This window comes from Rhododendron vialii, chromosome 2a (assembly GCF_030253575.1).
Source record: "Rhododendron vialii isolate Sample 1 chromosome 2a, ASM3025357v1".
Taxonomy (NCBI): domain Eukaryota; kingdom Viridiplantae; phylum Streptophyta; class Magnoliopsida; order Ericales; family Ericaceae; genus Rhododendron; species Rhododendron vialii.
In genome coordinates, this window is record NC_080558.1 from 108,474 (window position 1) to 124,576 (window position 16,103).

A 16,103-nucleotide genomic window follows, 5' to 3' on the forward strand; every position below is an offset into this window, starting at 1 on the left:
TTTTTAACATGTTCCAACGCATTGTGCTCTCCTTTTTGTATAGTGTAAGTATTGTGCTATTGTCGTGTCACATGTCTGCATCGGTGAAACTTAAATCATAGCATAAGTTAAGATAACTCATAAAGAAGAGCTCAACTTGCTTGTGAACAATTTTGAAAATGCATGTAATGTTGTGATTTGAATGGAGATTGGAAGAACATAGGTCAACATGTTGAGGAAAAGACATAATCCAAAACTATTTAATGAATGAATATAACTTGAAGTAATTACGAAGGGCAAAAGATCAGACTATCCAGCGTCTAGGATTGCTTCATACATTTAGTTAGAAAGTAGCTTTACCTATTTTATTGCCCTGAGTTTGTCTTTCATAGCTCGCTTTTCATTTTGGCAGTTCTTGATCCGGGCAATTGTTCATATGATTGATTTTGCTTTGTGCTATAGTGGCTATGGTTTTGTTAGAATTTGTAGTTGTGTCTTAATGATACAATAGGGTACCACATTTACATGAATATACCCTATTAATCCAAAACTAATTTTTCGTAGAGAAATGCAAGCTAGAATTTAGTATGAAACTTTAACATGGAGATAGTGTGGATATACTTGAAGTTCTCTAACAACTGTAGAACGCCCATTGTCTTAAGCAACTATCCCTATATTGCTTGCTGGGCAAGGATAATTGCAGAGGAGATGATTGCCGAAAATGTCCCATTCTACCTTGCAATAGATTTGCCAAAGAAACGCAATCGCGGAGGAGTGGAGGTAATGCAAATCAGTTCTAACAATAACATGTTGTGCACGTTAGAAAGAAGGAAGAATATCTTTGTCGATTCATGTTCTAGAAAGAAATGATATGTCAGGGATATCCTCATTGCTATTCACTACTAAACAAATAGTTAAAGATCACACGTGAATAATCAATAAGATCTCAGTTTTGCAAAAGTGTGATAAATATTTAAGAGTGATATTTAATATATGTTCATTTGATAAACCGAGATGGTAAGTTTGTTTCACCTCGGTTACCCTAAAACTATTATAGTAATCATGTTTTTTGATCTTGCTTTTTACTAATAACTAAGATAAAAAAAAATAAAAAATAGTCGTGTAAATTTTTAAGGGTTTGGTGTCCTGATTCTTTCCCCTATTCTGCTTCAAACTCTCAAAGTGGGTTCTCGCAGTGTGGTCTCCAGCAATAATCTCCTGCCCAATACTTGTTCCCAATGATTTATATTCCTATATGGGATAACTCTTTTTTTTTAACTTAATTCCCAGTGATTTATTTAATGCTCCTTTGGCGGTTTCTGTTGTATCATATAATGATATTTTTTGTTATCTGTTTATACTTTGTCTTCTCCTCTTTTTGAGTGGTGTTCTTGTCATGCATTTTCCATCTTACTGCAGGATACATTCTGTAAAAAGTTTCTCTATTTCTTCTTCGGTTAAAACAAAATGATTTCGAAGCTTATTCATTTCAAATCAAGAAGATAATATTCAAAAATCCCAATTCATTTGAGACACTATTAAGACAGATTTCATCAATGTTTACCATTTGCCAACGCTAGAGGTAAGAATTTTAGCCATTCGTTCTGGTCGAGGAAGGGAGATTGAGATATTGCTTTAGGAGTTGGATGAACCTCAAACCCTGTTATTAAAATTTATGTGGATTATTAAGTGCATGTTAAAAGTTCAAAAGCATCATACATATATTCCTATTCTGCCTTCTTATGTTCATTTGGCATTATTGATATGTTATTCCTGTAAACTTGATGGTACTAAATATAATAGGAGTTTCGAATTCTATATGTTGTATGTCGGCCTTAGACACGAAACCATGTTTTTGCTTTGCTTAACACAGTATGTGCCAAGATGAAATCAATGGAAAGCTTATTTTATCGAATGAAGGGGGTTGTGTCAATTGGGATCATTTCCTTTGTAATTCTGCATTCAATTTTTTGGAGGTTCTATGATGGTTTTGGGATCTCACCCGGAAAGACCACGGTTTTGGGATCTCACCCAAAAAGACCACTGTTTTGGGCCCGTGCGATCACGGCGAATAACTCTGATCTTTGTCATATTTTGGAGTAGTGATTACACAAACAAATGTTTAAGTGTGGTTAATTGCCTCCTTGAGGACAAGCTTTGGAGATTGTTTATATGATGTAAGTGATTATGTATCTGGCATATTTTTGTGGGCCAATAACCCTTCTTCAACAAATCTGTCCCAACTGCTGAAAAGTGTGCAAATTATTTTTTAGTTTTTTGGTGTTATAAACCTTCAACCAAGTTATGATGAAAATTAGAAGTACAGGAAAGGTACTAACATATTCAATTTGTGACTAACATACTTTAATTTGTGACATTGAATTTATTATTCTGAGTACTTGAAATCAATGTGGTGGTCTGTATTACCTATTCATTCCTACCACTTCCCTTGCGAGTATCAGTTCTTCAAACCTATTAGAGAGGACCTCGAGTATCGACCAATAGGATATATGAGAGGTTGAACTAGAGTCATTCTTCTTATAAGACTAATTCTTTTTTTTTTTCTCCCAACATTTTACAAATGCCAATACCATGTGTTACAAGAAAGATGGTTGCACCATATGCACTGAATTCTATTGTTTATCATGCAATCCAAACATATATATAGCCTTCTAATAAAAATCTATGATCACTATTTTTACATAAGATTGTTCTCTATGTTACAAGTTGTGGTGCAACTTCCACATGCAACGCACATGTGCTTTCACTAGTAGGTGAATAAAGGAACGCAATCCTGGAAGGAGAAAGAAGAACGAGAAGCCCACTTGCGGTAATAATTAAAACAATCATAGTAATCGAAAGATAAAAAGTTCTTATCTCTATCTGTCTCATTTCTTCTAGTTCTCGTGTTCTTAATTGTAATTATGGTTATGCATGAATGAATAAGTGAGAATTACTACTCGGTAAAATGTGTGAACCAATTTTTATCATTTGCATTTGTTTTGTCACATTTTGCATATACATAGGACATTTCTTTCTATGTTCTTCCCAGGGAGGCAGTTTCGACGTAGATTTAACCTAGTAAGAATCTGAGAAGATGGTGAAGGGAGGATTTTCAAAAGTTGACGAAATAGACTACAAGGAAACCTGGCAAACCCCATGGAAGACCCCTTACATTATGAGGCTGGCCTTATCCGCTGGCATTAGAGGCCTCCTCTTTGGCTATGACAGAGGTTAGTAGCTATGTAAACCCACAAAAACCACAATTCATGACCACTGCAAAATATGTTTAGCAATATCATGATTCCTACATTGTAATTTTTTTGTAAGAGGGAAAAAATTTGTTTAGCTACATCAAAGATTTTGGATTCCATTGGTTTTATGTCTAGAAGAAACTACACTGGAGGAAAACATCAAGTAGTTCCAAGTTCAAGTTCGAAACATAGCTTGTGACTTGGTATATTTGTGAATAGAAAGGATTGGTGTAACATCCTATTAACTTTAGGTGCTTAACTGTTCTTTTTATAACTTAAAAAGGTGGAGTGCAATTATTTAAAATGCATGTGTGTGATAGCCTCTCTTTATAACACCTGTTATGTACATAAAGTTAAAAAGAAAAAGAAACCCAGAGGTGGGGTTTTCTCTTCTACGTTAGGAGAGAGAGAGAGAGAGAGAGAGAGAGGGAAAGGGAGAGAGCTGCCGAGAGAGAGCGTGGGAGAGAGGTAGAAGGAGAGAAAGTTGCAGGAGGGGAGAGGGTGATTGAAACCCTAATCTTGGTAAGTAATTCTTAGATTCTTTTGGTTAATAATCAGTTGAAAAGCTCCTAATTAACTTTTTATGTGCTGAAAATATCCTCTCTAATTGCTGTAATTGACTGCTACGTGCTGGAAACGGGTTTTTAGGTTGCTGAAACTATGTTAGAATGCTGAAACAGGTGGTATAGGAGTTGAATATGCTGAGTACATGCAGGAAATATGTGTTATGTGCAGGAAATTTGATAGTATATGCTGGAAATTGACTGTTTGTGCTAGAATTCGGTGAATAGAAGCTAAAAACTGATCTTAATCGCTAGTATTATGATCTAAAGTGTTGAGACACTTGCTGGAACTGTTGAGAATTAATTATAAAGGGGTGTTGGAGCTAGTGGTAGCTTTTGGTATGATTATTCATTTCTTTGCTATGAGTATTTAAGTTTTGTTCTCATATGTGTGGATTATATGCTAGGTTCAGAGGCGACAACAAGTACCGCAACTCCGCGTAGGGAGTGACTTTGTTGGTACCTTTTTGTTGGAGATCGAGGTGAGTGTTCGATTTATAGATGTTCTTCATTTGGATTGAACTTGTGATATTGAACTATGACTTCGTGACGATGGGCAATAACGGCCAAACGCCGGACTTTGTGTCGTGCTCCTGACTTCGTGTCGATATATTGGCTTTAAGCCGAAACAATGACTCTGTTTTGAGATAATGACTTCGTGTCGATCTAGTGACTTCGTGTCGGATTAAGGACTATGTGTCGGTTGTTTACTTTGCACTTAGTTATTGGTGATGATGGATTATTTACTGCTTCCATTGAGCAACATCCATGTCTCATATATACTCCTGGAACTCGTTGGGGGTTCCAGTTTTGCAGGTATAGGTCGGTGTTCACTACAGGTCGCGTTTTGCATTTGTGACTCGCTCGAGGAGTGCGTGGTTGAGGCCTATGGGAGTCTTTGTCTCCCGGCCCGTGTTGATATTTGCTTAGTTTAGTTTTGGACAATAGTTGGTTATGTAAAGTTTATTTCTTGACAGACTTCTACTATAGTTTGTAAATGACAGTTATTTTGAGATGTAAATAAAACGTGGTTGTTGAACTTCAGTTTTTAGTTATTCTCTGGAATTGCTAGTAGCTGTCGTTGGGTTGTTGTCGCATGTCGTATCGGGATAGGCTGATGAGGTGCTATTTCAGAATGGGGCATGACAATTGGGGCACCGATATACAACATTTTCTTTGGGATATACTCTCTAATAATCTCTTTAGTAGGAGTAGTGCTTAATTATAATGCGTTTTGTCTCTGGGGTTGTAGGAGTTATTTCGGGTGCTCTCCTCTACATCAAGGATGACTTTGAGAGTCTTGCAGGGAAAAAAAAATTGAAATACACGTTTAGTTGTAACGTATATATCTCTCTTTCTTTGTTTGTTTTGAGTTTACTAATATGTTGTACGTATAATATGTAGTCAACAATTGTGAGCATGGCTCTGGCCGGTGCTATCGCGGGTGCTGCAATCGGTGGATGGCTGAATGACCAGGTAGGGAGGGGGATGTCAATAATAATTGCTGATTTCTACTTCTTTATTGGTGCAATAACCATGGCACTTGCTCCTGCAGCTTGGGTGATTATTATCGGAAGAATCTTTGTTGGTTTTGGAGTTGACATGGCTTCCATGACTTCTCCCTACATTGCTGAAGCTTCCCCTGCTAGAATTCGAGGTGCACTTGTTAGCACTAATTGTCTTCTCATTATTGGGGTGCCTCTTCTTGTCCTATCTTGTCAACCTAGCCTTCTCCTTAAGGTATTATCCAGGGAGACGTGTTGTGCATTTAGTTTTTGATGCTTTTATAAAGCAAAAACAGAAAACAGAAAATTAAGCTTCATCTTTACTGATGTATTTTACAATAACATTTTCGTTATAGTAATTGAATTGAATAGTTTCCTTACTACTGCTAACTAGTTTACTATAACTTGTATCAAACACCCGAAACTTGGCGTTGGATGCTTGGTGTTGCATCACTTCCAGCCCTGCTGCAATTCATTTTAATGCTATCACTTCCGGAGTCTCCTAGATGGCTGTACCAAAATGTATGAATAGTAGAAACAATCTAGAGTTCCTTTTTGTTGTCTTCCAGTCTTCTTCATCTCGTACTTATTTTAATATGGCGATGCGGCTTCATCAACTTAAAAGGAAAAAATGAACGTGGCCAGCCATCCTTGAAATCTGTTTCAAATGAATTCCATGTATCCAAGATGATCCATGTACTTACGTTTCCAAAGATAGTAATGAAACCATTGAATAAATCCACCCTATGGATCAATCATCTTGTCTTGCCAGTCTCTGGAACCGCCAAATGGATTTTGTATTTACAGACAGTGTTTTATTGTATTAACAGGAAAGAGTAGATGAAGCAAGGGAGATCTTGGAGAGAATCTATCCAGCTGAGGAGATTGAAGAGGAGATAAGAGCCTTGGAGTATTCTGTTCAAGTTAAAAAGGAAGTGGAAAGCACAATCGAGGAGACGAGCATGTTAGGAAAAGTGAAGAAAGCTTGGGGTAATGATGTCGTGCGAAGGGGTCTCTATGCGGGTATTGCTGTTCAAGTGGCTCAATAATTTCTGGTGATCAACACCGTCATGTACTACAGTCCCACCGTTGTACAATCAGATGGGTTTGCTTCAAACAAGACAGCTTTAGCACTGTCTCTTGTCACTTGCACTATTGACGTAGTTGGCTCCATTGTCAGTATGTGCTTTGTGGATAGATACGGAAGAAGATGACTGATGATTATTTCTATGATTGGAATTTGGAATCATTACTTGCCTTGTGATGTTATCTGGTGTCTTTTCCCATGCTTCTGCCAATGCTCCTAAAATTAGTACAAAAAAAACTACCCACTTTGGCAGCAACTCTACTTGCCCGAGTTATGTGAGCGCCCCAGATGCATCCTCTTGGAATTGCATGTCTTGCTTGGAAGCAGTATCAGACTGGGGATTCTGCTCAAATGGTTTACATTGCTTCCTATGTTCCTAACCATTGGGCTATTAGTAAAAACCAAATTTTTTATGGTTAGGCTAATCACTAATGGGTTAGATTACTATTTTGCGACGTCAATGTTGCTCCAACATCTCAAACCCTCGACTCCACATTGACCATTGGGCCAAGTGCCCATGTGATAGACCTGCACATAACAACGTATCGAGTTATGGACGTTGAGTTTAGTTATTAACTTTACAAAGCAAAAAACAACGATTTCATGTCATTTTCTTTGAAACAGCAATCTCCAGGAGCATGCTTGGCTTTAAACGATGTCATGAGAAGTTTTTTTTTTGCTCGGCGATGTCATGAGAAGTACGTGCAGGGCAGAACACAATGTGTAGCACACAAATGGTTGCCCCAGCAAAATTGGATTTTTGGCAGTCATACTCCTTGGAGCCTATATAATCTCTTACTCACCGGGATTGGGGACAGTGCTTTATGTAGTATGTTGAAGTAGTCCCTCAAATGGAGAAGCAGAGGCGGTTGGAGAAGATTCTTAGGGCCCAAGAACGTGGCTCTAAGGTGATTATATTCTGTTACACAAAAAGGTTGTGTGACCAGCTTGCACGCAATATTGGGCGTTACTTTGGGGCTACTGTGATTCATTGAGACAAGGCTCAGGATGAGAGAGATCGGGTGCTGAATCAATTCCGGACTGGAAAGTCCCCTATTTTAGTTGCCATTGATGTTGCCGCAAGGGGACTTGACATCAGAGATATAAGGTCAGTCTCTCTTTCCTTATGATCTTGAAAGAGATTCGTAGATTGATGAACAACCAGATTCATGTTTTACGGTCAACTGAGTTTCGATTTGTGGATTTAAGTTAAGAGATTTTATTGGTATTTCTTGAAGGATTTAATGTCATTTGCAGTGCGTTACGTGTGATTCATTTACCTCGGGTTTTTATTTATTATTTCCACATCACAGGGTGGTGGTGAACTATGATTTTCCCACGGGGGTTGAGGATTATGTCCACCGAATTGGAAGAACGGGGAGAGCTGGGGCAACCGGTGTGTCATACACCTTTTTCTCTGACCAAGATTGGAAATATGCTGCTGATTTCATTAAGGTTCTGGAGGGGGCTAACCAGCAAGTGCCTCTAGAAGTGCGGGATATGGCTTTACGTGGTGGGCTGAACCATTTTGAATCTGTTGGTGGTGGACGTTGGGATAGCAGTGGCCGTCATGGTGGTGCGAGGGTTGGTGGTTTTGCTGGCCGTGGTGGAAAGAGGGACGCCGGCTTTGGTCTCGCAGCCGCATCCCCCGTCGTAGTCGCAGCCGTAGCCGTGACAGAGGTGGAAGGCCTTCCTCAGGATGAGCTACCGCTTCAAAGGAGGGTTCCTGAGGCTATGGCTGATATATCCAATCCCAGTGCTGAATCGTGAGGTGTGAAACAGAGTTTGGTGGTGGTGTTGGTTTTCTTTTTTATCCAAGGTTCGCGTATCACCTTTCTTCTGAATGTGGGTGTATATTTAGGTGTGTAGTTGGGTGTGGTTGTAGAATGACTTTTGTCAATATTGGCCTTGTTATTTTGTAGTAAAACTATAAATACTTCTACTTAATTTGTGGCTTTTATTTCTTGTAAGGATAATCTACTCATCAAGAATTACGAAGGTTTCAATTGAAGATCATGAGAAAGATCTTCAAAATCAATCAATCAAAAACTCCAACACAATTCAATCTACTATCAACTACTGGTGGGAGTGAACTGAATGGACCGAGGAAAAGCTGTCCCTTCGCTCGTGGAACTGGCTACTTGTTCCTTAGGCTCCGTTTCGGAAAAAAAAAAGTTCTTATTTTTTAAGAAGACAATTTCAAGCTCAAAAATTATAGGTTTATTGAAATCTAAAAATATGCAATATGGATCTTATTTGGAAGATCTCGATGAGATCTTTTATACGATGAAAAAAAATTGAAAAATTATTTTTCATTTATTTTATTTTTGAGTTTGAAAATGTGAAATAAACTGCTTATTTTTTAAGAAAGATTTATGGAACGGGGCCGGAGTTGACCCCCTTCTCCAAGGCTGAAAGATGCTTCTTTACCTAGAACTTTTATTACAGAGAGAAGTATCCTTTTCTCGAAACAGCCAATCACAGGACCAACATTAAGGGGGAGCAAACCAATCATTTACATATTTTCTAGTTCTTGCACTCCAATATTTTTGAATAAAGGTATGGTAAACAAATCAAACCGCTAGAGTAGGGCTTGTGTTCAGTTGTTAAAAACTCGTTTCAGATTAATTTGTTACGTAAAACAAACAAGATTGAACATATTTTTAAAGTCATTAACTTCCAAACCAATCTCAAAATAGCACTGCTTGACTTATGATGTTTACAAAATTCAAACTACTTGAGAAATGTTCGCGCTCGGTTCGATTAAAGTTTACTTGAGATCATTTTGGCTCATAAACAAGTCAGCTCAAACATATTTTTAAAACTCAATTAATTTCTAAACTAAACCTGAGCAATGAAATTTTTGGCTTTTTTATTTGTTTGTCACCCTACCTTTTGCTTCATATATGAGTGATTTGACCACTCCATGGTGGCTCCTTAGTTACCATAAGTCAGAAAAACATTCACCATCCAAAATGAGAAAGGTAAAACAAAACTATATAAAAGATTTGCATTGGTGTAATTTGTTCAATGATTGTCTTACACTTCAGGGTACTAGGATCATGTCCTAGTACCCTGAAGAAAAAGTAAATTTCGTGGAATTAGGCTATGTTTAATTTATTCTACTTTTTTTTTTAAGTGGGAATAATATATTGTTATAAAAATAGGTAATTAATTTTTACACTCCATTTTTTTAATATTCATACTCCTTTTTTATCCTCTTGCTAGGTGAATTTACAAAGTTAACCTTTCAATTGTATACTTTTTTTAACATAGAAGGATAACATTTTAAATTTATATCACAATAAAAATAAGTGTTATAAAAAAAAAAAAGGAGTTTGAAAATCAATATACTAAAAAGAATGCGATATTATCAACTTTTCCGACACTGAAGGTAGCAAACCCGACGGCGTGTCCTCTTGCTCTTCACGAAGAGTCGCCGTCCAGCTGAGGGTAGTTTCGGAAAATCATCTAGAGTAAGCATCAAGAAACTGCGGTGGGCGTCGGAAATAATTTTAGGGAGTGTATTTAGCAGAGCACCCAAAGGAAACGCGCTCGCTCGCCCCTCTCTCTCTCTCTCTCTCTCTTCGCGTCTCTGAGTTTATTCTTATTTCCTCCGACCAAGAAGACCGCCTTTTTTTGGTTCTTCTTCAAGATTCTCCTCCATCTATTTTAGGGTTAGGGTTTTCCTTAAGCGTGTCCTCTTTGACGAACAAAATGTTGCAGAGAACCCTCCTCAGCTCTATTCCCGACTTGTCCAATTTATCCCTTGAAGCTAGGTCAAGCATGGCTTGAATCACCTTTTTCTGGGTAATAATCCCCTCGTTTATTCAGTTTTATTGCACATACGCATCTTTTTCTTGCATATTTCGTTGGGGCTCGTTGTACTACTTTAGTAAAGGGGTATGAGCAATTTATTTGTGGTGACATGAAATTTCTGGAGCATTACAAGGTAATATGTTGTGACAATTTTATTTTTTTTGAGAAGTTGTTGTGTCCTAATTTCTGTAGCTGCTTATTATGAGTAACTTGACAAGTTTCAGGGTTTTGTATTCAATCCCCACTGCATCGGCTTAGCTTACCCTATACCTGTGGCTACAGAAATATCCCTTGTTCATTATCTGACAATCATTTACTGTAGAATTGTTACCATCTCTTGGAAAAACGAAAACCCTTTTTGCACGTGTGGTTGTCGGTAAAGCAACATTCAGGAAAGTATACTTTTTGGGCCTATTTTTGTTCTGTGATTGAGAAGGCCTTTGCATTTTTTGCCACGCATATAATTGGAGTTGAGGGTTGTGTGCTTGATTAGAATGATATGATGCTCCAATGTTCTGAATTTGTCTTTGTTACCTAAATTTTGGCTCTCTACAAATTGTCTGCATGCCCTAATTTCAAAAGGTTCGACTTGGGCCTAAGCTGTTAGGCACTTAGGATTACCTGAGATATGGAGCTATATGCAGGCCTACATGGTATATAGGTGGGAGAGATGTTGATTATGCGGGGCTGAGTTCTGGACTAGGACTACATGGTATATAGGTGGGAGAGATGTTGATTATGAGGGGATGAGTATTCTCAAGTAAATGTTTCCTTTGGCTTCTTGTGGATGGGTTGGTATAAGACTGTAGTAGGAGATGTTTGAGATTTTGAATGCTACCTCCTCCTCTCTTCCTCATGGGCCGATTCATGTGTTATAGTTATGGGAAACCCCACATTTTAAAATTTACTCTATTTAATTTTTTAAACTATATGTTCATTTTACCTCTGTATGTGACCAATGGGAATTGTTTTTAGGGATTTACGATAGTATATATATGCCGGCCCTTCATATTTCTTGAAAGAGTTTGGGCAAAGGAGTGTCCAGAAATTATTAGTTTCTATAGCTTTCCAAATATTTCTGTTTGCTGAGCTAATTTTTTGGCTTTCCTTGATGTCCTTTTTCTTTTCTGATTGATTTCTATTTCAGTGGCAGCCCTGGGATGGAAATGTATAATATTTCTGAACATGGAAATGCAGAAGCATATCTGGTAATTTCTCCCCTAGTGCTTTAAGTTAATCAAATTTGGACCTTGTTGTATCGCTTTGGAAGGCTGAGTGTATGTTATGTGCATCTCTTCTTATGTTAATAGTAGAACATAGACTCATATCTTGGGTTTTTGCTTTTAGATTCAAGGTACCGAGTCATACCCACATTTAACAAATCCACCTCTTGAACAACTTGAAGTCATGTATAACGAAGGAGCCCAGGAGTTTGTTGTTGAACAGGGCTTGTATTACCCTACTGCCACCAATTATGGGTACATCTGTACAGGTAAGCCTTTATACTTATCATAGTGTGGGTTAGGATGAGGCTTTGAGTCACCTCTTTTCCCGGACCTCATTTCTGCGATTTTTTATGTTTAACGTGGTCAGGATTTGAATCATCTGGCGATTGGGATGACCATCATAGGATTTTTGGTTTGGATGGTCAAGAAGTTCAGTACACGGTCAGTATTCTCTCTTGCCCTTTCTTTGTATGCAAAATTAATATTTCTTTTCAGTTTTTTCTCAATATATATTTTTTCTTCTTCAGGGGGCGCAAACTGAAGGTTTGCCATATGTATATTATACACCTAGCTATGGGTATGCACAGTCCCCATACAATCCGTACAACCCTTACATTCCTGGAGCTATGATAGGAGTTGATGGCCCATTTGCAGGGACGCAGCAGTGTTACACCATCCCATCTTATGAAAACCCTTTGTCTCCACCTGCATACTTCCCCATGGTTGTCCAATCGGGCCCAGAGATCATCTCAAGTAGCACAACCGAACCCTTCTTAGATACTGGAGCATTTACCACATATCGAGCTGATGGACCAGGTTTGAAAAGTAACCTGTCTTCAGCATCTGCAGCCTTTGCTCGGTCTGCCGCAAAGCCTGCTTCAAGTACCCGTTCTTTTGCAAGGGTATCAGAAGGCCCTAAAGCTAATGCTGGACCAAGTAAGCTACCTGCAGCTCATGGAAATGTTACTTCCAGCAGTTTTTCCGGTTTGGCGTCAACACAAGTACAGGTATCATCTTTTGCCTGAATCTGATAATGCCCTACAGCTTTTCTGTCTCTCTGAGAAAGCATTGAAGTTGTTCATCCATGTGTTCACTTATTGTTGTTGTTTGGGGGCCAATCTGGGAGGATAGAAGAACTTTTTTTTGGTTTGGGTTTGGAGGAAGAGGGGAGGGGAACAAATTAGAAGGTATTAATTTGCCAAAGCGGAATGGGGCATAGAAAAGCTCTTCTTCATTCTCGAGTCTCTCTTTCCATAAAAATCTATGAAATTACAGTGTGGCCACTATTTGTATAGGTGGATATAATTGCAAAACAATCTGGCTCCCGCTTTCTTCTTCTTTCTTTCTTTTTTCTTTTTCCCTTTGGGACCCAGGATTCCATCTTTTATGAGAACACACTTCCCTTCCGTCCTTTTCGTGGCCTTCTATTTGCTTTCTTCCTACCAAATGGAGAATAAATGTTGCAATCACAGCACTTTGTTGCTTCTGGTTCCAGGTATTGTTTGCCATGTTCTTTACTAACTTGTATCTTCTACAGGGCAGGGGTTCCCAAGCTGTAGATAGCATTTCTCATGGGAAAGCATACCAACTAAAAATGGCGCTCTCATCCAGTAACGGCTTGTCTACATACGGTTCAAGTATTCATGGCCGGGCTACAGTGGAAAAGATAAAGTCCAAGTTCCAGAATGGCAGCCTCTCGAATGATGTAAATGGTGGTCCGGATGCATTGACTGAACAGAATCGCGGCCCGAGAATCAACAAATCTAGAAATCATTTGGCTGTCAAAGCTTATACAACCAGAGCTGGAGAGAGTGATGCACAAGGAAACATTGTTGTCTATACTGATGAGTATAACAGGGATGATTTTCCGTTAGATTATTTGCATGCAAAGTTTTTTGTAATCAAATCATACAGCGAGGATGATGTGCACAAGAGTATTAAGTATAATGTGTGGTCATCTACACCAAATGGAAACAAGAAGCTGCAGTGTATATATGAAGATGCCCAGAGAATAGCTGCTGGAAATCCAAGAGGCTGTCCTGTCTTCCTGTTCTTTTCTGTAAGTTGTAGTCGATTGTTCTTCGTTTTTCTTGCTGAACTATTATTAAGCAGCAAGCTTTGTTTCCCATCTATTTGCTTTGTCTTTACAATTACTCAACTTTCTAATCTTGCAATATGTTTTGTTATTCTTAATGCAGGTTAATGCTAGTGGCCAGTTCTGTGGTGTTGCAGAAATGATCGGTCCTGTTGACTTCCGTAAAGATATGGATTTCTGGCAGCAAGATAAATGGAGTGGAAGCTTCCCTGTGAAGTGGCACATTATTAAAGATCTACCAAACCCCAACTTTAGGCACATCATTTTAGAGAATAATGAGAATAAACCAGTAACTAACAGCAGAGATACGCAAGAGGTTTGTTTAGCTTTTTGTACCTGATATACTGTTCCAATTTTGATCATGCACCTATAACTCAAGTGTTGCTGCATATACTTCTATCATGGCTACAGATTTGATATCATTCAAGTGGCTTGTTTGGCTTCTTTGGTTTGTTTGGTTGATTTTTGTGGAAGATGTTTAATTGGAAGCACAGGTTTTGTGATCTACATTAACAGGCAACGTATGTTTTGGTTTGAGTTACAGTTACGATTGTAATGGTTCCAAGCTATCACCCATGCTGTAACTGTTAATTTTAGTGTTTACTGCTAGAAACCTACAACACGGGCTACATAACCTACAATTCGAGCCGACACAAATCCCACGATATATACGCGTATCCCTAGCGGTACGCATCCTGCGATTAGTTATTAAAAAAGCTCAGACTTTATTTTAAGAAGCGGAACCCTAAATGCATTTTAAGTCGTTTGAGCTGATTATGGTGACATTCAAATCATTTGAAGAAAACCCAACCCCAATCATTAGGGCTCGAATAGAAGAAAGAACCATACTTAGATCGTGTTTTGCATGGATCAAATAAGGGCCATCTTCTCTTCCCTTGACTGAGGCACTAGAAAGCCTCAATGTGAGAGAGACCCCACTTGGAAGACTTGGAAATTTGCGTCCTAAAAACTTATTTTTTTTCATACATGCATTAGATTTGGAGTTTGTTATAAGGTATAAGTATTTTACCTGTATATGAACTTTTGCTAATGTTACTTAGGATGCTTGATACGTTTCCTGTTAGCATTCATAATGAGAAAAAAAAAGAAAGATACGTGATACGTATCCCGATTTGACAACAGTACTTAGGCGACTGCTACTCCTTTATGTTTAGACTGTATCACTCATTATTGACGGTATTTTGGCTTCATTATGTGTGGCAGATTGGTAGTCCCAGGTTGAGAAGTTCTGCACGTCCAGCCACTGCCTTGCTTTTGTTTTCTCTAATCACTTTTCTTTGCGCCCTATACCATCTTGCATTTGATCTTTCAATTTTATTTTCTAGCCATCTAAATACCAGTGCATTTGCTTCTCCATGCCCTTCCAATGTTCTTTTGTAGAGCCGTGGGCATATTTTGAACTCTTGTTTTACGAGATGAATATTTATGCTTTTTTACTCGAAGAGTTCATTAACTTGTGAATGCTAAGGGAGCATATTTTGCCCCATTCGGTGGTTTTTAATGATACTTGTTTGTTTACTGCAGATATGGTATAAGCAAGGTATTGAGATGCTTAAAATATTCAAAAACTACACATTGAGGACATCTTTACTGGATGACTTTATGTACTACGAGAATCGGCAGAAGCTCATGCAAGAGGAGAAACCTAGGTTCCTGGTCAAAACCTATGCAGGTTCATTCATTATACCTGCATTAGATCCTCCCCGGAAGCAGAATTTTCTGGTTGACATGCCTTCTAGTGGAGATGAGAAAGCTACCGAGCGTAATGGGCCTCCTAGTGTGAAAAAGAGACTGGACTGTACAGATCAGGTTTCTTTGGATCCTGATGTCAGCAGCTCATGTATTGTGAAGGAAAATGCTAAGCACATTGCGGACGAATCAAAGCATGATGATGTATCGTCTTTAAAGATTGGTTCACTAACTATAAGTCCTAAGCAGGCTGAAACTAAACCTTTGGAGGTTCCCTCTAATGTTGGTACAATAGACACTAAACCAGTTGACATTGTCACAGTGGGCTCGATGCCTGTTAGAGTTAATGGCTTTGGCGACTCCTCTGGTTTTGTTACAGTCGGGACCATTCCACTTGATCCTAGAGCCTTACTGATTGATGAAGCTGGAGGAGTTAAAAGTGGATCTTGAATTTTATGCTGCAGAGGTATACCCGATTATGCGGAAGCTGTGCAGCATTGCAATATCGTAACATCAGTACTCCAGGTCTTCCGTTGTAAACTTGAATTTTATTGTTCTGTTTGGTTTGTCTTTGTTGTTTCTTTTGCAGTACTACTTTCGAGTTTGTCTGCTGTAAGTTCTGTTCAGCAGTTACTGATGTTGAGGGTTTTTGCGGGGTATAATGGTGGTATTGACTGATTTTAATTGGAATACAGTGTGTAAACGTTAAGAATTTCTCACCTTTTATCAATGAATTCAAGATATGGATAGTTTTATTTTCTTGCTGATTATCATTTGTTCTTGGAATGCTCTCGTCTCTTCCTTTCTCTGCTGTGCACCACCACAAAGGAGCTTGTTCGTTTCATGCATTCATATGAATGGTTGT

The 16,103-nt window shown here is 38.5% G+C and overlaps 1 protein-coding gene and 1 pseudogene across 2 annotated transcripts; both read left to right on the forward strand.

Moving 5' to 3' along the window:
- Positions 1-628: 628 nt before the first annotated feature.
- Positions 629-7,083, forward strand: LOC131316136 (inositol transporter 4-like; annotated as a pseudogene).
- A 2,854-nt stretch (positions 7,084-9,937) lies between these two features.
- Positions 9,938-16,005, forward strand: LOC131316392 (YTH domain-containing protein ECT4-like). 2 transcript variants are annotated; one of them, XM_058345736.1, is made up of 8 exons: positions 9,938-10,198; positions 11,355-11,415; positions 11,555-11,699; positions 11,801-11,874; positions 11,961-12,440; positions 12,971-13,492; positions 13,632-13,844; positions 15,074-16,005. In XM_058345736.1, exons 2-8 carry the CDS (start codon positions 11,368-11,370, stop codon positions 15,686-15,688), a joined length of 2,097 nt encoding a protein of 698 aa, XP_058201719.1. In that variant the 5' UTR covers positions 9,938-10,198; positions 11,355-11,367; the 3' UTR covers positions 15,689-16,005. The 2 variants fall into 2 exon arrangements, with proteins under 2 accessions (XP_058201719.1, XP_058201720.1); XM_058345737.1 differs by lacking the exon at positions 9,938-10,198 and adding an exon at positions 10,265-10,340.
- The last annotated feature ends 98 nt before the right edge of the window (positions 16,006-16,103 follow it).

Bases quoted from the DNA above. Each gene is read 5' to 3' on its own strand.
- LOC131316392 (XM_058345736.1), top strand. From the start codon at position 11,368: ATGGAAATGTATAATATTTCTGAACATGGAAATGCAGAAGCATATCTG. The intron at 11,875-11,960 runs GTCAGTATTCTC...TTTCTTCTTCAG, and splicing joins GTCAAGAAGTTCAGTACACG to GGGGCGCAAACTGAAGGTTT. The intron at 12,441-12,970 runs GTATCATCTTTT...TATCTTCTACAG, and splicing joins TGGCGTCAACACAAGTACAG to GGCAGGGGTTCCCAAGCTGT.